The sequence below is a fragment of the Neovison vison genome, chromosome X (assembly GCF_020171115.1).
Source record: "Neovison vison isolate M4711 chromosome X, ASM_NN_V1, whole genome shotgun sequence".
Classification (NCBI taxonomy): Eukaryota; Metazoa; Chordata; class Mammalia; order Carnivora; family Mustelidae; genus Neogale; species Neogale vison.
The window spans coordinates 66,118,958-66,142,945 of NC_058105.1; the positions used below are offsets into that span (position 1 = coordinate 66,118,958).

At 46.2% G+C, this 23,988-nt stretch overlaps 1 protein-coding gene across 1 annotated transcript; it reads right to left on the bottom strand.

Annotated features, from left to right (window-relative positions):
* Window positions 1-12,107: 12,107 nt before the first annotated feature.
* LOC122897185 (glyceraldehyde-3-phosphate dehydrogenase-like) lies at window positions 12,108-13,350 on the bottom strand. Its single transcript, XM_044235374.1, has one exon. It carries the CDS (start codon window positions 13,333-13,335, stop codon window positions 12,334-12,336), a length of 1,002 nt encoding a protein of 333 aa, XP_044091309.1. The 5' UTR covers window positions 13,336-13,350; the 3' UTR covers window positions 12,108-12,333.
* Between the last annotated feature and the right edge of the window lie 10,638 nt (window positions 13,351-23,988).

Consider the following 23,988-nt stretch of genomic DNA (forward strand, 5'->3'; position numbering starts at 1 on the left):
GTCTCTGTTGTCCAACACATCAGCTGCCTCCTGCCCATCCTTAAATCCTTACACCAAAGGCTCTGTCTGGTGTTTATGAATGCTGGAGTCCTCTCTGTAACATAGGGAGAAGTTCCTTTGGGATTGGGCTGTTAGAATGGTGCCATTTCTCCCTGGCCTTATTACTGTCTTTGGTATTATCTTTTAAAATAAATCAAGAGTCACTGAAAAAAATTATCCATGCCACACAGAATATTCAGGATGGTACTGTTGTTGCCATTTGGGTAACAAGGGAGCCAGTCCATAAATCCCATCTTCCAGCCTGTTGCCAAGACCACTCCTGACTACCACTGTTGTTAGTTTGGTTTATACAAAAATATGGATACCAAGACATGATTGATTGTGAAAGATCGTTATGGGGGAATGGCATGTGAAGAATAAAGGAGAAGCAACAGTGGTAAGCAGGAAGACTATTTAAAATGTGATGCATGTCTGATATCTTTAAGAGAGATGTGGGAGAAAGAGGGGGTGGAGTCAAATAGGAAGAATTTCAGATGCTGTTTAGTTCTAAAACTGAAGTGTAGACTTTAGTTTATTCTGGCTCACATGGATTCCCCACCCCACAGCCAACAGTAAGTGGAGTCCTGTCCCCCAGAAGTATGTCCCTGCCATGCTTAGTCATTGGCTGGGAATTTCCCAGAGATGTGTAGTCTTGGCACAAAGTTAGTGGTGGAGCCAAAGAAGTGACAGCTAGGGCTTGTCATTCCACAATGCTCCCTCTAGCAAGAGATCTGACAGGCACATATTTGGGGGCCCTGCAGGCCAAAGATGATGCAGAAGTCAAAGATGACCAAAATTTCTGTTTTTGAGTTATTTCATGGTAGGGAGAATTCACTAGCAGAGGGACACAGGAAGAAAGGAAGTTTGGGAAGAAAATGATGGGTTTGGACTTTGGATATGGCAAGGTTGAGGTATTTGTAGGATATGCAGGTATAATTATCCAAAATGGACTTAGAAATTTGCCCTGGGGCTCCAATGAGGGATCAGAGACAGAGAGACAGATTTAAGAGTCACTTACTCCCTCAATAAACTTCTACAGCAGTGTTTTTTCAAACATCACCATTACCTTAGAAGTTTCTTGCATGTATCCCTCGATCCCTTTCCTTTCACCTTCCTCAAGAGTAATCTTTATCCAGTGTCTTCATTGTTCCCTCCCTTTTCTTTTATTTATTATTTTAGATTTTTACCTATTCGTCAGAAAGAGAGCACAAGCAAGGGGAGCAGCAGGCAGAGGGGGAAGCAAGTTCCCCACTAAGCAAGGAGCCCAATGTGGGACTCAATCCCAGCACCCTGGGATCATGACCTGAGCTGAAGGCAGATGCCCAGCTGACTGAGCCATTCAATCACTCCACTCCCTTTTCTTTTAGTTATTTTCTAGGTAGATTCATAATCCTAACAACATCTTGTTTTTTACTGCTTCCTTTGTTCTTTATACAGGGGAATAATTTGTGTAACTGAGACTCATCCCTGTGGTTGCATGTGGCAGGCAATCATTATCAGTGCCATATACTATCTCACCAAATGAATATAGAGTAAATTCTCATTATTGTGGTAGTTACATTCTATGAAGTTGCCATGAACACAGAATTAGGCAATCCTGAAATATTGCTCCTAAGGGAAATATAATTTCAAGCTCCTATGATCCTCTCACATTTCAACTGATCAATGCATATCCATATTTCATTTGTGTTTCTCTTTAAAGGGACTTTGTTGGGCGCCTGGGTGGCTCAGTGGATTAAGCCGCTGCCTTCGGCTCAGGTCAGATCTCAGGGTCCTGGGATCGAGTCCTGCATCGGGCTCTCTGCTCAGCAGGGAGCCTGTTTCCCTCTCTCTGCCTGCCTCTCTGCCTACTTGTGATCTCTCTCTGTCAAATAAATAAATAAAATCTTTAAAAAAAATAAAGGGACTTTGTTTAATATACATTATTGATTGATTAACATTGACTTCATAGCCAACAGCGTTATAACTTACACCTGAACAGAGTTTATCTAACACAAATATTTTCTCCATAAGGCACATCACAGTCATTTTTCATTCAAGAACATTAGAAAACACATTAGCACTAAGCATGGTGATCATCTTTAATTGCAAAGTAACCAACAAAAAGCACAAAAATGCAAAATGTGGGGTACTAACTAACATCATGAAAGGACCCTTGCTTACAGTATGAGACTGAAAGAAGAAGGCAAAGTGTCACCTTGTTTGACCTCATCTGGGAACATACATGTATTTCTAGTGACTCAAATTTTTCACTCTTCCTTCAAGTGACAAGGAAAGCATGCTGGTACTGATTTGGAGTCACAAATGAACTTTGTCAAGTAGGGAAATTTGAAAATATGGGCTCTACAAATTGCAAGAATCAACTGTATCTCAATTTATGTATCCATTTTAACATTGATGGATATTTGGTTTGTTTCTATTTACGGGGAACATTACAAACATTGCCGCTATAAACATTCTGGAGCATGATTCCTGGTGCCCATTTGTGAGAGTCCTCCAACTTTTGGACATGAAAGGTTGAGACCCCTTTAGTCCTAGAGGGAGCCAGTCCACAGACCCTAGATCTCTTGGTTCTGGCCCTGAACAGCCTTGTCATCTTACTCCTGTGTGTCATACAAACAGCATTTCCTATGTGGGCCAGAGAATAAAATGGCTGCGAAGCTGTGTTCTAGTGTTTATACTTAGGACTTGAATTGTCAACTCGTAGAGGAGACATATTTCCAACATTACTAGATCACACCAGATTTACTTACAAAATGATTATACTAATTCACACTCCGATCAAGAGTGTTTAACTTTTCCACTTGGTCCACATTCTTATTTTTTTTAACGATTTTATTTATTTATTTGACAGACAGAGATCACAAGCAGGCAGAGAGGCAGGCAGAGAGAGGAGGAAGCAGGCTCCCTGCTGAGCAGAGAGCCCGATGCGGGGCTCGATCCCAGGACCTTGGGATCATGACATGAACCAAAGGCAGAGGCTTTAACCCACTGAGCCATCCAGGTGCCCCATCACATTCTTATTAACAAACTACAAAATCGTTGCCAATCTAGTGAAAGTGAAATGGTACCTCATTATAGCTTTAATTTGTAACTTCTTTTTTTAATTTTTTAAAAAAGATTTTAGTTATTTATTTGTCAGAGAGAAAGAGGGAGAGAGCACAAGCAGGGGGAGCAGCAGGTAGAAGAAGCAGCAGATTCCCCGCTGAGTAAAAAGTACAATTCGGGACTCGATCCCAGGACCCTGGGATCATGACCTGAGCCAAAGGCAGATGCTTAACTGTCTGAGCCACCCAGGTGTCTCTAATTTGCAATTTCTTGATTAGTAATAATATTGATCAGTTTTTCATATATGTGGCCTTGGTGTTTTCCTTGCCTATGAGGTGTCTATTTACTGTCTTTTGCCCATTTTCCCCGTGGGTTGTTTACCTATTTATTTGTGGGCATTCTCTAAGTATTCTATAATTCTTTGGTGATTTCATTAATAGAAATATCTCCTTCTCGTTTGTAGCTTGCCTTCACTCTTCTTTATCATGCCTTTTAATAGAAGCATTTCTTTTTAATTTTTCATAGCACTTTATTATGAAAAGTTCCATATAAAAAGATGAATGGAAGATCCAGGCAAGTTCAGGATATTGGGGGCATTTGCTGACCATGAACCATCTTCACTCGTACCTGTAACTTTGCTTCCCAATCCTCTGAGAATATACAAGCAATCACAAGAAAACTTCCCTCATTCTTAAATGTTTTTCTCTATTTTCTCATTCCCATCAGCATACAAGTATGTTGTCATTTTTCCTAATTTAAAAATACTTTCTTTTGATTCTACTTTTCCTTCAAGCTACTCCATTTTTCTCTGATCACCTTTACAGAAACACTTCTTAAAACAGTACTGTATACTTGCTGTCTCAAATTCTTCTCCTCTCCTGCACTCTTCCTCTATTTTCTATTTAACAAATCTGTATTGAGGGCTTACCATGTGCCAGATACTATACTAAAATGTTCGACTACATCATTAAGAAAAACAGATGAAGTTTCTACCCTCAAGAGTTCACATTTCTGTCACAAACCTATTGACAATGTTTTTCAAATCTCCAACTATATCCATTTCTTTGTTCTTGGAAATTACCTTCCAAGACTCTGTTTCAATCTTTATTGGCTAAGAGTGTTATGCTGACTTAAAACATTTCTTTACTAAGACCCTAAGTGGGATATTCTGCTTCCTAAAATTCATGTCTTCCTTGTTATTGGTTTGATACACTGTTTTGATGGGACTCATCCTCTATGGGTGATGATTTCTTTTAAGATTTTGCATGAATAAACTACAAAGAGATATCACCTCATACCAGTCAGAATGGCTAAAATCAAAAACAGAGAAAATAACAGGTGTTGCCAAGGATGTGGAAAAAGGGGAGACCTCTTGTACTGTTGGTGGGGATGCAAATTGGTGTAGTCATTGTGCAAAACAGGATGGAGGTGATTCAAAACATTTAAAATACAGAGAGAGAAGTTAGAAGATGGCAGCAGAGTCAGAGGATCCTGGGCCCACCCCATCCCACAAATATGATTAGATAACTACTGAATCATCCTAAGTACCCCCAGAAATGGACCTGAATACTGGCAGAACAAACTCCATAAATAAAGGTAGAGAAGAGGCTACATCAAAGAAGGCAAGTAGTGTGGAGATGTAGTTTGGGGCAAAAACAGATCACGGCCACTGTGGTGAAGAGGGAGCCGTGATTGTGGTGAAGGGAGAGAGACAGACAAGCACACAAGGGAACACACATGGAAAACTAATCCCTGTAGCAACTGGCTTGGAAAGCAAGAGGGGCTGAATTTCATTAATTCTTGCAATCTGCAGGGCTTAAAGCCTGGAGTTCTAAGTGTTAGTGGGGTTGGCTTGGAGAGAGCTGAGCAGCATTGCACTGCCCTTGCAGAGGATGAAGGCAAACAACCTGGAGACATAACACCATGGAAACAGCTATCTAAAGAGCATCTGGGACGCACAGTGGAGAGCTTATTTGCTCATCTTAGAGTGTGTCCCAGAAAGACCATGCTCATGGAGAGACCCCTCCAGGAATAAAGGAACTGGCCAGTGCCATTTCCCAGCCCTGACCCTCTGCATAAGCACAGGGCCACCTGTGGGAACCAGTGCATTGCTCACACTCACTACCTAACATGTTCACACTAAGCCCGGGCCCTTACATGCTGGTGGAACTGCCCTTCCCAGGTATGCTTGCCTTAGTCCCAATGCAGTGGGCTCTGTCCCCCAAAAGACAAGCCCAAACCCTGCTCAAACCACATCTCCCAACATGGGAGATTTGCAAAGCCTCAGTTCCAACAGTGGTGGTGACAGGTATCATTTCACAAGCAGACCAGAGCAGACCTAGTTAAAATGCATCAAATCTAGACCAAGGACCAAACACTGTCCACAACAGGCAAATTGACCCTCTGCAGATGTCTGGCTTAAAGGATAAAGAGGCCAGGACAATATATAAGAGCACGTGCAGCACACATTAGAGACAATCCCAGAAGCACCAGGCCCTGCAGAATAAGGAACACTACATGGAAAGGCACTACAGAACCTCTTCTTCAAAAGGCCATTACCTTTAAGAACAGAAGGTGTAGCTGACTATCCTTCTATTCAGAATAGAAGGAGAGATACAGAGTTTCACAGACAAACAAAAATTAGAGTTCACTGTAAAACAGCCAGTAAACCAGCCCGGAAAGAAATACGAAAAGGGACTCATTGAGTGAAAAGGAAAGACCAAAAGTGAGAGTATGAAAGTAGGAAACACAAAAGCAGTATATGAATATTTCTGTAAAAACCCAGTCAATGAACTCACAAAATAAAGGGATGCAAACCATTAGGACATATACCTAAAACATGGAGAGGAGGGGAGTAAAGAATAGATTTAAACTCAAGTGACCATCAGGTTGCCTGGGTGGCTCAGTCAGTTGAGCATCTGCTTTGGCTCAGGTCGTAATTCCAGGGTCCTGGGATTGAGCCCCACACTGGGCTCCTTGCTCAGTGGGGAGTCTGCTCCTCCCTCTCCCCCTGACCCTCCTCCCCACTTCTACTCTCTCTCTCTCTCTTAAATAAATAAATAAATAAATAAATAAATAAAATCTTTTAAAAATAAATACACTTAAATTAACTTCAACTTAACACAGACTGCTGTATGCAGAAGATGTTATATAAAACTTTAATGGTAACCATATATCAAAAACCACTAATAAATAATCAAAGAATAAAGAGAAAGAAATCCAGATATATCTCTAAAGAAAATCAGCAAACCATGAAAAAGAGAAAGAAAAGAAAGGATCAGAGAAATCTTCAGGAACAACCACAAAACAAATAATAAAATGACAGTAAATACATATCTATCAATAATTACTTTGAATGTAAATGGCCCAAATGTTCCAATCAAAAGACATAGGGAGATATAATAGATTTTTTTAAAAAATTTTAAAAAGACCCATCTATACGCAGCCTATAGGAGACTCAACTGCAGTTTGAAAGTCAGGGGATGGAGAAACATCTATCATAAAAATGGTTGGTTTTTTTGTTGTTTTTTTTTTTTAAAGATTTTATTTATTTATTTGACAGAGAGAAATCACAAGTGGGCAGAGAGGCAGGGAGAGAGAGAGAGAGAGAGGGAAGCAGGCTCCCTGCTGAGCAGAGAGCCCGATGCGGGACTCGATCCCAGAATCCTGAGATCATGACTGAGCCGAAGGCAGCGGCTTAACCCACTGAGCCACCCAGGTGCCCCATAAAAATGGTTGTTAAAAGAAAACTGTAGTAGTAATACTTACATTGGACAAAAATAGACTTGGAAACAAACTCTGAAACAAGAGGCAAAGGACACTATAATCATGAAGGAGAAAATCCAGCAAGAAGACATAATAATTATAAATATTTATGCACCCAAATAAGAGCACCCCATATACATAAAAAGTTAATAACAAATGTAAGGGAACTAATTGATAATAATACAATAATAGTAGGGGACTTTAATAACTCACTTATACTGAGGGACAGATCATCTAAACAGAAAATCAAAAAACAAGAGCTTTTTATAATATTTTATTTATTTATTTGTCAGAGAGAGAGAGAGAGAGAGCACAAGCGAACTGTTGTCCAGAGTGGCTGTACCATTCTCCATTCCTTCCTTCAATATATAGGAGTTCCAGTTTCTCTGAAACTGATATTGTCGTATTTTTTATTTCTACCATTCAAATAGGGTTAAAGCGGCATCTCATCATGGTGTTAATTTGTGTTTTTCTAATGGCTTTTAATGAGCTCATTTGCCATCTTTTATCTTTTCGGTGAACTGTCTTTTCATGTCCTTTGCCCATTTTAAAAAGGAATAGTTTATTATCTTATAGTGGAGTTTTGAGAGTTCTTTGTATGTTCTGGATATAGTTGTGATTTACAAATATTTTCTCTCATTCTACATCTATCTTTTCATTTTCTTAAAAAGGTATTTCTCAGAGCAAATGTATGATTTTAATGAAATCCAACTTAATAATTTTTTAGAGTTTCTTATGGATTACCTTTTTGGTATTATTTCTTAAGAATTCTTTACTTAACCTCAGGTTAAAAAAAAAGAAAAAGCTTGACAAACTCCAGGAAGAATAAACAAAAAGAGATCCACACCAAAACAAACTATAATCAAATTGTCAAAAGTCATAGCCAAAGAGAAACTCTTGAGAGCAGAATTAACTTGTCAAGAACAAGATACCTTCCGGGCGCCTGGGTGGCTCAGTGGGTTAAGCCTCTGACTTCAGCTCAGGTCATGATCTCAGGGTCCTGGGATCAAGGCCCACATCAGGCTCTCTGCTCAGCGGGGAGCCTGCTTACCCCCTTCTCTACCTGCATCTCTGCCTACTTGTGATCCCTCTCTGTGAAATAAATTTTAAAAATTTTTTTAAAAGAACAAGGTACCTTCAATAAGAAAATCAGCAGATTTCTCATCAAAAATGATGGAGGCAAATGTGTTGGATGGCATTTTAAAATCTTTTTAAAATTAATTAATTAATTGATAAATTATTTTAATAAACATATAACGTATTTTTATCCCCAGGGGTACAGGTCTGTGAATCGCCAGGTTTATACATTTCACAGCACTCATCATAGCACATACCCTCCCCAATGTCCATATCCCCACCACCCTCTCCCGTCCACCCTCCCCCCAGCAACCCTCAGTCTGTTTTTTGAGATTGAGTCTTTTATGGTTTGTCTCCCTCACAATCCCATCTTCTTTGATTTTTTCTTTTCCTACCCCCCAAGCCCCCCAGATTGCATCTCCACTTCCTCATATCAGGGAGATCATATGATAGTTGTCTTTCTCTGATTGACTTATTTCACTAAGCATAATACCCTCAAGTTCCATCCACGTCATCGCAAATGGCAAGATTTCATTTCTTTTGATGGCTACATAGTATTCCATTGTGTATATATACCACTTCTTCTTTATCCATTCATCTGTGGATGGACATCTAGGTTCTTTCCATAGTTTGGCTATTGTGGACATTGCTGCTATAAACATTCGGGTGCACATGCCCCTTCGGAGCACCACGTTTGTATCTTTAGGATATATATACCCAGTAGTGCAATCGCTGGGTCATAGGGTAGCTCTATTTTCAGTTTTTTGAGGAACCTCCACACTGTTTTCCAGAGTGGTTGCACCAGCTTGCATTCCCACCAACAGTGTAGGAGGGTTCCCCTCTCTCCGCATCCTCGCCAGCCTCTGTCATTTCTTGACTTGTTAATTTTAGCCATTCTGACTGGTGTGAGCTGGTATCCCATTGTGGCTTTGATTTGTATTTCCCTGATGCCGAGTGATGTGGAGCACTTTTTCATGTGTCTGTTAGCCATCTGGACGTCTTCTTTGCAGAAATGTCTGTTCATGTCCTCTGCCCACTTCTTGATTGGATTCTTTGTTCTTTGGGTGTTGAGTTTGATAAGTTCTTCATAGATTTTGGATACTAGCCCTTTATCTGATATGTCGCTTGCAAATATCTTCTCCCATTCTGTCAGTTGTCTTTTGATTTTGTTAACTGTTTCCTTTGCTGTGCAAAAGCTTTTGATCTTGATGAAATCCCAATAGTTCATTTTTGCCCTGCTTCTGTTGTCTTTGGCAATGTTCCTAGGAAGAAGTTGCTGCAGTTGAGGTCAAAGAGGTTGCTGCTTGTGTTCTCCTCAAGGATTTTGATGGATTCCTTTCTCACATTGAGGTCCTTCATCCATTTTGAGTCTATTTTTGTGTGTGGTATAAGGAAATAGTCCAATTTCATTTTTCTGCATGTGGCTGTCCAATTTTCCCAGAACCATTTGTTTGAAGAGGCTGTCTTTTTTCCATCAGACATTCCTTCCTGCTTTGTCGAAGATTAGTTGACCATAGAGTTGAGGGTCTATTTCTGGGCTCTCTATTCTGTTCCACTGATCTATGTGTCTGTTTTTGTGCCAGTACCATACTGTCTTGATGATGGCAGCTTTGTAATAGAGCTTGAAGTCTGGAATTGTGAGGCCACCAACTTTGGCTTTCTTTTTCAATATTCCTTTGGCTATTCGAGGTCTTTTCTGGTTCCATATAAATTTTAGGACTGTTTATTCTATTTCTTTGAAAAAAATGGATGGGATTTTGATAGGGATTGCATTAAATGTGTAGATTGCTTTAGGTAGAATAGATATTTTCACAATATTTGTTCTTCCAATCCATGAGCATGGAACATTTTTCCATTTCTTCATGTCTTCCTCAATTTCTTTCATGAGTACTTTATAGTTTTCTGAGTATAGATTCTTTGCCTCTTTGGTTAGGTTTATTCCTAGGTATCTTAGGATTTTGGGTGCAATTGTAAATGGGACTGACTCCTTAATTTCTCTTTCTTCTGTCCTGTTGTTAGTGTAAAGAAATGCAACTGATTTCTGTGCATTGACTTTATATCCTGACACTTTACTGAATTCCTGTACAAGTTCTAGCAGTTTTGGAGTGGAGCCTTTTGGGTTTTCCACATATAGTATCATATCATCTGCAAAGAGTGATAGTTTGACTTCTTCTTTGCCGATTTGGATGCCTTTAATTTCTTTTTGTTGTCTCATTGCTGAGGCTAGGACTTCCAGTACCATGTTGAACAGCAGTGGTGATAACGGACATCCTTGACGTGTTCCTGACCTTAGCGGAAAAGCTTTCAGTTTTTCTTCATTGAGAATGACATTTGCAGTGGGTTTTTCATAGATGGCTTTGATAATATTGAGGTATGTGCCCTCTATCCGTACACCTTGAAGAGTTTTAATCAGGAAGGGATGCTGCACTTTGTCAAATGCTTTTTCAGCATCTATTGAGAGTATCATATGGTTCTTGTTCTTTCTTTTATTAATGTATTGTATCACGTTGATTGATTTGCAGATGTTGAACAAACCTTGCAGCCCTTGAATAAATCCCACTTGGTCGTGGTGAATAATCCTTTTAATGTGCTGTTGGATCCTATTGGCCAGTATTTCGGTGAGAATTTTCGCATCTGTGTTCATCAAGGATATTGGTCTGTAATTCTCTTTTTTTATGGGATCCTTGTCTGGTTTTGGGATCAAGGTGATGCTGGCCTCATAAAATGAGTTTGGGAGTTTTCCTTCCATTTCTATTTTTTGGAACAGTTTCAGGAGAATAGGAATTAATTCTTCTTTAAATGTTTGGTAGAATTCCCCTGGGAAGCCGTCTGGCCCTGGACATTTGTTTGTTTGGAGATTTTTGATGACTGTTTCAATCTCCTTACTGGTTATGGGTCTATTCAGGTTTTCTATTTCTTCCTGCTTCAGTTGTGGTAGTTTATATGTCTCTAGAAATGTATCCATTTCTTCCAGATTGTCGAATTTGTTGGCGTAGAGTTGCTCATAGTATGTTCTTATAATTGTTTGTATTTCTTTGGTGTTGGTTGTGATCTCTCCCCTTTCAATAATGATTTTATTTATTTAGGTCCTTTCTCTTTTCTTTTTGATAAGTCTGGCCAGGGGTTTGTCAATCTTATTAATTCCTTCAAAGAACCAGCCCCTGGTTTCGTTGATTTGTTCTATTGTTTTTTTAGTTTCTATTTCATTGATTTCTGCTCTGATCTTTATGATTTCTCTTCTCCTGCTGGGTTTAGGCTTTCTTTGTTCTTTCTCCAGCTCCTTTAGGTGTAGGGTTAGGTTGTGTATTTGAGACCTTTCTTGTTTCTTGAGAAAGGCTTGTACCGCTATATATTTTCCTCTCAGGACTGTCTTTGTTGTGTCCCACAGATTTTGAACCGTTGTGTTTTCATTATCATTTGTTTCCATGAATTTTTTCAGTTCTTCTTTAATTTCCTGGATGACCCATTCATTCTGTAGAAGGATGCTGTTTAGTCTCCATGTATTTGGGTTCTTTCCAAATTTCCTCTTGTGATTGAGTTCTAGCTTCAGAGCATTGTGGTCTGAAAATATGCAGGGAATGATCCCAATCTTTTGATACTGGTTGAGACCTGATTTATGACCCAGGATGTGGTCTATTCTGGAGAATGTTCCATGTGCACTAGAGAAGAATGTATATTCTGTTGCTTTGGGATGGAATGTTCTGAATATATCTGTGATGTTCATCTGGTCCACTGTGTCATTTAAGGCCTTCTTGTCATTTATTTCCTTGTTGATCTTTTGCTTAGATGATCTGTCTGTTTCAGTGAGGGGAGTGTTAAGGTCCCCTACTATTATTGTATTATTGTTGATGTATTTCTTTGATTTCGTTATTAATTGGTTTATATAGTTGGCTGCTCCCATGTTAGGGGCATAGATATTTTTAATTGTTAGGTCTTTTTCTTGGACAGACCCTTTGAGTATGATATAGTGTCCTTCCTCATCTCTTATTATAGTCTTTGGCTTAATCTAATTGATCTGATATAAGGATTGCCACCCCAGCTTTCTTTTGATGTCCATTAGCATGGTAAATTGTTTTCCACCCCCTCACTTTAAATCTGGAGGTGTCTTAGGGTCTAAAATGAGTTTCTTGTAGGCAACATATTGATGGGTTTTTTTTTATCCATTCTGATACCCTGTGTCTTTTTTTTTTTTTTTTTTGGCTGGGTACAGTATACTTTATTGATGGTACATGACAAGGTAGGGCTCCCCAAGCCCCTCCCCTTCTTCAGGGGGTCTGGGATGGAAACAGTGGAGGTTGGGAGATTCTCAGTGTTTTAGGGGATAAGTTGGGGCAAGGATTCCCCAGCAGCTGAGGGCCTCTTTCTTCCTCTTGCTCTGGCTGGGGCTGGTGGTTCAGGGGGCTCTTATTCCTTGGAGGCCATGTGGACCATAAGGTCCACCATCCTGTTGCTGTAGCCAAATTCATTGTCATACCAGGAAATGAGCTTGACAAAGTGGTCATTGAGAGCAATGCCAGCCCCAGCATCGAAGGTAGAGGAGTGGGTGTCACTGTTGAAGTCGCAGGAGACAACCTGGTCCTCAGTATACCCCAGGATGCCCTTAAGGGGGCCCTCTGATGCCTGCTTCACCACCTTCTTTATGTCATCATATTTGGCAGCTTTCTCCAGGTGGCAGGTCAGATCCACAACAGACACGTTGGGGGTGGGGACATGGAAGGCCATGCCAGTGAGCTTCCCATTCAGCTCAGGGATGACCTTGCCTACAGCCTTGGCTGCACCAGTGGAAGCAGGGATGATGTTCTGGGCAGCCCCTCGGCCGTCACGCCACAGCCTCCCAGAGGGACCGTCCACAGTCTTCTGGGTGGCAGTGATGGCATGGACGGTGGTCATGAGTCCCTCCACAATGCCGAAGTTGTCATGACTGACCTTAGCCAAAGGAGCCAAGCAGTTGGTGGTACAGGAGGCATTGCTGACAATCTTGAGGGAGTTGTCATGCTTCTCATGGTTCACACCCATCACGAACATGGGGGCATCAGCAGAAGGAGCAGAGATGATGACCCTCTTGGCCCCGCCCTTCAAGTGAGCCCCAGCCTTCTCCATGGTGGTGAAGACCCCAGTGGACTCCACAACATTCTCAGCACCAGCATCGCCCCATTTGATGTTGGCGGGATCTCGCTCCTGGAAGATGGAGATGGACTTCCCATTGATGACAAGCTTCCCGTTCTCAGCCTTGACTGTGCCGTGGAATTTACCGTGGGTAGAATCATACTGGAACATGTAGACCATGTAGTTGAGAGCAATGAAAGGGCCATTGATGGCGACAATATCCACTTTACCAGAGTTAAAAGCAGCCCTGGTGACCAGGCGCCTAATATGGCCAAATCCGTTCACTCCAACCTTTACCATCGTGTCTCGGGCACGTGGCTGGCACTGCACCTGAAGATGCGGCTGTTTGTCGAACGGGGAAGAGCTGAGAGCCACCCTGTGTCTTTTGATTGGGGCATTTAGCCCATTAACATTCAGGATAACTATTGAGAGATATGAATTTAGTGCCATTGTATTGCTTGTAAGGTGACTGTTACCGTATATTGTTTCTGTTTCTTTCTGATGTACTACTTTTAGGGTCTCTCCTTGCTTAGAGGACCCCTTTCAATATTTCCTGTAGAGCTGGTCTGGTGTTTGCAAATTCTTTCAGTTTTTGTGTGTCCTGGAAGCTTTTTATCTCTCCTTCTATTTTCAATGATAGCCTAGCTGGATATAGTATTCTTGGCTGCATGTTTTTCTGGTTTAGTGCTCTGAATATATCCTGCCAGTTCTTTCTGGCCTGCCAGGTCTCTGTGGATAGGTCTGCTGCCAATCTAATGTTTTTACCCTTGTATGTTACAGACTTCTTTTCCCGGGCTGCTTTCAGGATTTTCTCTTTGTCACTAAGACTTGTAAATTTTACTATCAGGTGACGAGGTGTGGACCTATTTTTATTGATTTTGAGGGGTGTTCTAACATATCCTGGATTTTGATGTTCGTTCCCCTTGCCATATTAGGGAAATTCTCTACAATAATTCTCTCCAATATACCTTCTGCTCCCCTCTCTCTTTCTTCTTCTTCTGGAATCCCAGTTATTCTAATGTTGTGTCGTCTTATGGTGTCACTTATCTCTTGAATTCTCTCCTTGCGGTCCAGTATTTGTTTGTCTCTCTTTTGCTCAGCTTCTTTATTCTCTGTCATTTGGTCTTCTATGTCACTAATTCTTTCTTCTGCCTCATTTTTCCTAGCAGTAAGAGCTTCCATTTTTATTGCACCTCTTTAATAGCTTTTTTTATTTCAACTTGGTTAGATTTTTGTTCTTTTATTTCTCCAGAAAGGGCTTTTATCTCTCTGGAGAGCGTTTCTCTAATATCTTTTATGCCTTTTTCGAGCCTGGCTAGAACCTTGAGAATCATCATTCTGAACTCTAGATCTGTCATATTACCAATGTCTGTATTGATTAGGTGCCCAGCCTTCCGTACTGCCTCCTGCTCTTTTTTTTGTGGTGAGTTTTTCTGCCTTGTCATTTTTGTCCAGATAAGATTTGCTTTCTCCTCCTCTGGAGTTCTGCTGTTTTCCTTGGTGAGTGAAGTTGGTCTTGGCTGGGTTTCTTGTTGATCTTCTGGGGGAGGGGCCTGTTGTAGTGATTCTCAAGTGTCTTTGCCCCAGGTAGAATAGCACCGCCCTTACCAGGGGCCAAGCTAAGTAATCCACTTGGGTTTGCTTTCGGGAGCTTTTGTTCCCTGAGCGCTTTCCGTGGAGTTCCAGAGGACGGCAACGAAGATGGCGGCCTCCCAATCTCCAGCCCGGAGGAGCCGAGAGCTCAGAGTCCTGCTCCTCAGTGTGCCCTCAGAGAAAATCACCCAACCACCCCCATCTCCCTGGCCTCTGGCTATGCTTGGGGGAAAGCAATCAGTCGCTCGCACTTGGAGAAAAGCGCCTGGTCGCTTCTGTCTCCGTAGCCTCCGGCCGCGCTCTGAGCTCACCCAGCCTGCGACTGGTTCAAGGTAAGCCCGAGCTGAGAGCTCACTCCTCGTCTTTGTCACTGTAGCCGGCTTCCCTGCTCTAATACTTGCCTGCTCTGCGACACTCAGACACCCCAGTCCTTCTGTGACCCCGGGGGACCTGGGTTTACGCTGCCCCGCGTGGGCTTCCCCCCAGTTTAGCCTCTGGAGCGATGTCCCTCAGTGGAGCTCACTTTAAAGTCCTGACTTTGTGCTCCGTTCCTCTGCCGCTTGCTGGGAGCCAGCCCCTCCCCCCGCGATCTATCTTCCCATCACTTTGGATTCAGTTCTCCGCAGGTCCTACATTTCAGAAAGTGATCGATTTTCTGTTTCTAGAATTGTTTCTCTTCTCTTCAATCTCCCATTGGATTTCTAGGTGTTCGCAATGGTTAGATAAGCTATCTGGCTGATCTGCTACCTGATGTCATCTCAGCCTGCTGCTTCTCCGCCATCTTCTACAAAACACCCGTATTAACTCTTCTTTAAATGTTTCGTAGAATTTGCCTGTGAGGCATTCTGCTCCTGAACTTTTGTTTGTTGGGAATTTTTTGATTACTGACTCAATTTCTTTCCAGGTTATCAGTCTGTTCTAATTATATATTTCCTCCTGTTTCAGTTTTGCTAGTTTATGTCTCTGGGAATTTATCCATTTCTTCTAAGTTGTCCATTTTTTGGCACATAGTTCTTCATAATATTCTCTTATAATTGTATTTCTGTGGTGTTGATCATTTCTGCTCTCTCATTTGTGATTTTATTTGAGTCCTTTCTCCTTTTTTCATGATAAGACTGGCTAGAGGTTATCAATTTTGTTGAGTTTTTCAAAGAACAAATTCAGTTTCATTGATCACTTCTTTTTTTTTTTTCATTTTGTGTATCATTTCCTTCTGCTCTAATCTTTATTATTTCAATCCTTCCGCTGGTTTTAGATTGTTTGTTGTTCTTTCACTACCTCCCTTAGGTGCAAGGTTATGTTGTTTGAGATTTTTCTTGCTTTTTGAGGTAGGCCTGTATTGCTATAAAATTCCCCCTTAGAACTGCTTTTGTTGCATCCCAGAGGCTTTGGACCATTGTGTTTTCCTTTTTATTTTTTTTTCATATTATTTCTTATGTCTTCATTGATCTCCTAGTTGACCCTTTCATTGTTTAGCAGCATGTTATTTAACCTCCAAGTATATGTTGTCCATACAGACATTTTATTTTGATTGACTGCTAGTTTCATAACATTGAGGTCAGGAAATATGTGTGGTATGATTTCAGTCTTCATGAATTTGCTAAGGTTTGTTTTATGGGGTAATATGTGATCTATTCTGAAGAATGTTCCATGTGCACTTGAAAAGAATGCATATTCTCATTTTAGGATGAAATGTTTTGACTATATCTGTTAAATCCATCTATTCCAGTGTGTCATTCAAAGCCATTATTTTTTTTAAAAGATTTTATTTATTTGACACAGAGAGAGATCACAAGCAGGCAGAGAGAAGGGGAAACAGGCTCTGTGCTGAGCAGAGATCCCAATGCGGGGCTCGATCCCAGGACCCTAAAATCATGACCTGAGCCTAAGGAAGAAGCTTAACCCACTGAGCCACCCAGGCGCCCCATTCAAAGCCATCGTTTCCATCTTGTTCTGTTTGGATGATCTGTCCATGTGTAAGTGGGGTGTTAAATTCCTTACTATTATCATATTGTTATCAGTTAGTTCATTTAGGTTTCTTACTGTTTTACTTATTTAGGTGGAGCTCAATATATTTTAAGCAAAAACTAACAGATCTATTTTAGATCTCTTAGACAACAATACAAACAGTACAGGATTTCAATATCCCACTCTGAACAACAGATACATCATACAGACAGTAAAAAACAAAATTATGATCCTCAAATTCAGAAAATAATAAATAGTTAACTGTCAATATCCATTCATGATGTATATTTCAAAAACGTTTTAATTTGATTGTTGAGATAGAATTTACGTCAAGGTCTAGGAGTCCTTCCAAACTCATATTGTTAGAGAACCACGACCACAACCAGACTATAAAAAATTTTCATCACCCTCCAAAACCCCGTCATGCTCTGATAGATAAAGCCCTTCTCTCAACACACAGACACTGGCAACCACCGATCTATCCTCCGTCTCTGTGGTTTGGACTTTGTGAGAATGTCACCGAAATGGAAACCCGTTGGGGGTGCCTGAGTGGCTCAGTCACTTAAGTGACTGATTCTTGGTTTCTCCTCGGTTACCACCATTGAGATAACATCTCATGGGTGGTGGTATGCAGCTATGCAATGGGCTATGCACTCAGTGGGGATTCTGCCTCAGGATTCACTCCCTCCACATCTCCCCTATTCATGCATGACTACTCTCTCTCTCCCCCTAAAATAAATCTTTTTAAAAAATGAATTCCCACGATATGTAGACTTTTGCACTTGTTGTCCTTTATACAGACAGGGGCCCACATCATATGGAAAATCTGGAGGTGACATGTACCATTCCTCAGCCAGGCAGTAGTTACATGGCTTAATATCTTCCTACTCATTTGTCAGATGCAGGCTTTCCACAATCATGTATACATATGGTGTAACATAAATATAATTAATCCTTACCTTCCTGTAATTTATCCTATCTTTGTGAAGGTTATTTATTAAATAGCGATTGTTTTCCTTTAAAAGAAAGTGGGAAAGTCAGGACAGCAGTCACCTCAAGAAAACTGGGGAGACAAGTGACTAGCATGGGGCAAAAGGAGGGCTTCAACTTACTGTCAAAATTTCTCTAAATCTGAGCGGTAGTTACTAGGATTCCAACCTGACAAGAGCCCAGGGCCACTGAGCACCCTCTAGTGATGCCAATGGTGCCCGCGGGGATCATGCAGGTACAGGTCACATGACCACCCTGACACCCACAATGTGCGGGCGAGCCAAACCCAGCGAACACGGGAAAGAGTCTTCCCACCTTAAGGTCAGTTCAGTAGCACGCAGAATGTAGCTCATTAGCACCCCACCGCTGCCATGCAAGCTAACATATGAGCCGATTCCAGGAATTAGGACGTGGACATCTTTGGGGACCACGCCTGTGCCCTCCACGCCCAGCGCCGTCTCTGGTGCGCACCCCCTCCTGCCCTCCTTGGGTGTGCCCATCCCCCTCAAGCGTTGGCAGAGAAAGGGTGGCCAGTGGTGCTGATGCCGGAGGAGGTGGAGAGGGAGGCATCTGCCGGGGGCCTGGGCAGGCAGCCGAACGAGGCCGGACGGGGCCTAGGGCTCCCCAGGCCAGTCGCCACTGCCTCCCTGGCTGCAGTGGAAACCGAAAGGGGCACTAAATAAAGGCAGGGGACCCACCTCCTCCTTTCCCCTGGTGCCCACACATACTCCCTTAATCTGTGCCTCACCATCTGCCACTCACTTCCCCCTGGGATGGAAAGGTGCCGAGCCACAGCCTGTGATGCATGTGTTTACAGCAACAGGACTGCGGGCGACACGCTCGGAATATGGAACAGAGCTCGTATGCTCAAACGATAGAAGGGAGGCTGGCAAAACTAGTCAGCCAGGACTGTGACCAGACCATCCTCGACCCACTATCAACTTCCTGGCACTGGCCACGATCGCTCTGTGCCCCCGGGGGAGCTGTGGGTGCTGGACGTCTCCCCACTCACACCTTGACCGCACGAAGGCCCACGGACACCCCAGCCAGAAGGGTCTCTCCCAAACACATTCCCGCAGACGACAGCGCACCATGTTACCCGCCAAGAGAGAACCACAGGGTCCGGGTGAAGGCCGGAGCCCCGCAACCAGGCCCACCTTCTCAAGCGAGGGGTTTGGAAGGACAGGACCGAGTCCCACGGACGTGCCTCCCCAGGCTGAGGTCTGTGCTTGTCCCACCCGGTGCGGGATGGTCTGGCCACCTGAGTTGGTGGCACAAACCTGCCAGGGAAGGCAGGCTGAGAAGAGGGCACAAGGGAGGAACCAAGTCAGTCCACTCTTCCCCACGGGGAAGCCAGTCTCTACTTCCCATCCTCACTGTGCCCATCCTGCCCTTGTCCCCGTTAGCACCTGGCAGAGCAGTCTCCGGAGCAAGCTCCCTGCTGCTAAGATGAGGCCCGCCCCGGCCACTCCGAGGTAGCCTTCCCTCCCACTGCCCTTCCTTCAACACACCCAGGAGGGCTCAGACCTCAGAGGATCACAGAGTCGGATCCTCAGCCTCCTCTGGGGGCCCGTGACACTGAGCATCCCTGCACCCCGTCCGGAGGCTCTGGGGACTTCCACATCATTTCCCTCCAGTTATACCCATTTAACGGCACCCCCTGAAAGGTAGGGCCGCCCATTGCTTCCGCTCGTTCAATCCCTTGTAGGCCCTTGACCACAGTCTCCTCTCCCTTAACACCCTGAATCACCTCGCTGTCCGTCCACGGACATGATCTTATCCCCGATTAGTTTTTTTTTTTTTTTAAAGATTTTATTTATTTATTTGAGAGAGAGAGACAGTGAGAGAGAGCATGAGCGAGGGGAAGGTCAGAGAGCGAAGCAGACTCCCCATGGAGCTGGGAGCCTGATGTGGGACTCGATCCCGGGACTCCAGGATCACGCCCTGAGCCGAAGGCAGTCGTCCAACCAACTGAGCCACCCAGGCGTCCCTCCCCGATTAGTTTTATTCTCTCTCTCTCTCTCCCACACACACACACACACCAATACACACACCAACCATGACCCTCGAACCCCCCAGCCCGCTTTCTGTGCCCGAAACACCCGGTCTCTCAGGAAGGGTGTCTGGTCTGGCAGAGGCGACCCTCACCTCACTCAGACCCAGCTCTGACCCTCTGAGTCTCAGGCCACACAGCCCTGGGCCCCGGCTGAAGGAAGGAAGCCATCCCCGCCCATCAGCGAGGGCGACATGGAACACGGAGTCTGGACTAAATCTCCTGTGACCTGAAGGAGCAGTCGGGGAGCCTGAGCGAGGACACGGAAATAGTGCCTCCAGAAAAATCTGGGTCATGGTGGAGGTCAAACAGCATTGGAAGAGGACTACGCGGGCACATCGAGACCCGTCACGCACCCTTGCCATGGAAGGGGATGGCCACTTTGCAACCAAGGGACCGGAGACGACCACGCTGGAGGAGGGGGTGAGGTGATTTGGACAGGAGGGAAGGGAGAGCTCCGGTGGCTAGCCCATCCGATTCTGGCTGCTGGCGGGCCCTTTGCCCCTGGTCGGCCCAGAGCCCCCACAAGCCTCATTGCGCCCACCTCCAGCCCAGAGACGAACCTGTGCTTTTCTGCCCGGTTCCCTGACCTTCCTGTACGGGTTCCCTGTACCTGCTCAACAACCCCACTGGGCTGTGACTTCTGCGTCCAACCCGCCACTGAACCCAAGGAGGGAGAAGTGACAGGGTTGGAAACCCAGCCTCAAGGCCCAGGGCTAAAGAGGAGAGGGGAAGGTGCACCAGTTCCCGCGCCAGTGGTCCTCGGGCGCGGTGGCACCAGAGGGAGGGAAGGACTCCACAGAGGGCGCTGGGCCCAGGAAGGGCCAAGAGGAGCTCAGCTGTGCTTTCTAATGCCTGTTGAAGCACAGGGGCAGGGAGGGCCAGCGAGGGAAAGCCACAAGCCACGGGAGTGATCAAGGACGCTCAGACAGCAGAGCAGGGGGGCTGGGAGGAGCAGGACAGTGATCCCAAGGAGGGAAGGGAAGGGGGGGCTGAGGCTCTGGCAGGGGTCCTGAGTTCCCGCTGAAGGGGGAGGGGTCGGGGGCAGGGGATGAACGCGAAGCACCCCCAAGACTCAAAAAGAGGGGGACATGAGGGAAGAACCTCAAGGGGACCTGCGGGGGAAAGGGAGCAAATGCTCAGGTGGCCAGACAGAGCCCACGCAGACCCCAGAGGGGGCACCCAGCACCCAGCACAGGCCCACCCACTCTCCCCACAAGGAGAAGGCCTACCACAGGACCCAGGAGGCCCTGTTCAGGCAAAGGCTGGGGCAGGGAGCAGCTCCCTGCCCCTCCCCTCCCCTCCCCTCTCCCACCCCTCCCCACTGCCCGGCCCAGCCCCCTCACCCCACAGAGAGGGCAGACCACAGACCTGAGAGGTACTTTAATTTGAAACTGCTGTGAATGGGGCTGGAGAGGGGGCAAAAGAACAGGGAAAGGAAGTCTTGGCCGAGGTCGAACAGGAGGGAACCGGCTTGGCTACGGCTCCCTGGCTCCAAAGGTACCAGATGCTCCTCGTGCGCAGAGATGCTGGGCTCAACCTGTCCCACAGAGCAGGCTCAGGGAGGAGCAGCAAGCCAGGGCCAGCCCCCGCCCTGCTGCACAGGCCGCCACCAAGGTGCAAAGGGGAATGGAATGTGTAACACTCACTTCAAAGGCTCTGGAACTTGTCAGTCAGGGACCGCATGGCTGCTGAAACAGCAACAGGCGTAAGCAGAACCTCCAGACGTGGGGAGAGAGGAGCCTGTCCCCTGTCCCCGTGGGGAACCGCCTAGCCCTGCAACCTGAAACCCGCCCCAGCCCCTATCCCAGGAGTGCAGGCCTGACTCACTCAGCCACCACCTCCACTCACTATGGACACATCCTCTAAAGGAACGCGTTATGCAGGTACTTCTCCAGCTTTGGGGCACATCCGACTCGGTCAGACTCGGACACACACACACACGCACACACACACACACATGCGACTCGGTCAGACTCAGAAACACACACACACACACACACACGCGCGCGCGCGCACGCGCCTTGCAAGCCATACCAAGGAACTGTTAAAGGGAAAATCAAGGCGGCATCTGCAAACGTCCTAAAGGCGGGAGACCTGTGCGACCTGTTCCCGCCGGCAGAGCGGCCACGCAGGCGAGGCACGACTGAACCGCCTGTGCGCACACCTAGCTGCACACGCACTGTAGGCTCCCGGGTCAGGCCTGCCAGGGGTCTCCTCCCCAAGGAACAGTGGTCCCTGGGAGGCCGCCTGCACCTGCAGCCCATCCCGGGTCCTGCCCTGGGGACCCCCACCCCACCCCGCAGCCTGCCTCTGCCCTAGCCCGGCCCCAGCCAGAGGTTCCTCATACCAAGCTGCTCTTTGAGATCGACTATTTCTCTCTGTAGCACGAGACACTAGGCCGGCAGACAGCAGACACAGAGAGAGAAACCATTAGTATCCTCTGGCTTCCTCTCCTCCACCTCCCCCTCTGCCCCGGGTACTACATTCCCCAGACCCAGTGGCTAGACCCAGAGGCTCCTCAGTGGTAAGGCGGCACCTTCCCTCTGTGGCGAGCAGATCGGGGTGGGCGGGCGGGGGCACCCAGGTCAGTCTAGCCTGGACCCGGATCCCACCCTCTAGTTTGGGCCAGCCTTTCTAGGAGCCACAGGAAGCATTACCCGAGGACAGTCCTGTGCGCCAGCTGGCGGCTGCTGCTGCCTCTCCGGCCTTGGGGGCTGGTCAAGTGGCTCCTGGTCACCTGAGATGGAAAGAACATCAAATCCAGCTTCCAAGGCCCCCAGGGAGGTGCAAAGGGTCTGGGGGGGTCCAACGTGAGGCAGCACCACCCTCTGCTGGCAACCAGTGGCCCCTGCTCTACCAGCGGCTCCAACCTTCTCTCTGGACCCATCCCCCCTGTCCCCCAGGGGCAGCCAGCCCATCCTTGAGGGTGGGCCCCAGGGACCGTGGCTCTGGCTCGGACTCTCCCAGAGCAGCATCGACAGTCAGCCCCTGGCAGGAGCAACGCCCCTGGCAGGAGCAACGCGCCCAAACAGGACTCATCAGAAGAAAGGCTCCGTGCTGCTGAAAGGCTGTGTCCGGGGCTGCATTTTGGGGCACTGCCACGCATCACCCCTGCTGCACAAACCCCACGGGGAGGGAGGACATGGCTTAATGTCAATCCTGTCCACATCCCACATCCTGTGCGAAAAGCTGCCCGGGGAGGCGGGGCGCAGAACTGAGCCCCCTGCAGAGCCAGGGCCAGAGCCAGAGCCAGAGGTTCCCCTCCTCCTCCCCTCTCCCCCACACTCCTCTGACACCCACAAGACTCACTGGAGGGTGCACGCTCTCTGGGCAGGACGGCTCCCTGGCTCGGAGCCAAGGGATCCGAGCTTCCTGGGACTTGGGGGGCTCTGGCCTGGAGGTCGCCAGTGCTGCATTCTCCACGATGCATGCACAAACAAGATGGCCCTGGCCTCTGTTTTGGAAGACTTCTCCAGTCCTCAACTTGACAACCGATACACGTGGCAGTTGGGGTGAAAACCCCCACAATGGATCACTGGTCTGTGTGGTAAGAAGCTATCACGCCAGGGCGGCCAAGTGGATGCCCTGACACTGGTCCTGCCGCAGACCACACAGGTAAGCTGAACCCGCCATCGGAGCAGGGCAAGGCTGAAGGGAGGGAGTCAGCAGGGATTGCGGACGCCGGTGGAGACCTATAGGGTGCAAGCAAAGAGGAGACACGAGAGCCCCAGGGATGACGAGAGTGCGGAAGGTGTGAAAAGGCTCCAGGATTCTGTCTGCGGGGGATAGGGACAAGGAGGCTTCCACTGGTTCCATCGGCAATGTTCCCTAGGAGGGCGGTGGGGAGAAGAGATGCTACTGTATCCTCCGTGACCAATTTAAGCCTGTCTGAAACAGCACCACGACTTTAAGAGTCAGTGGGAGAAGTGGGAGAGGGCGTTTTCCAAACACACAGGCAGGGACAGCGGGGAGGGGGGGTACGCTGGAGGAGGAGGCTCATCGCAGAGTTAGAGTGTGCCCAGTCTCCCCTGCTCTGTGATGTTCTCCAGCACGGTAGGCTTCTCGGGTGCAGACCCAGTGACACTGGGCCTCGGAGCTCACACAGACGAGGAGTGTTCAGGCACCCCAGGCCTCTCTTGGGGGTCAGCTAGAGTAGGATGCGGGAAGGAGAGAGGCAAGGGGCAGACAGAAGAGCATGAATGGGAAAGAGGAAGGAGAAGCATGGAAGGAATGGAGGGCCCTTGGAGTAGGGGTTGGGTGGCAAGCAAGGGAAATTCTAAAGGGCCGGGACCTCACAGAAGCCAAGGGAGAGAGGGACCACTCCCCAGATGTCATGACTGCTCAGC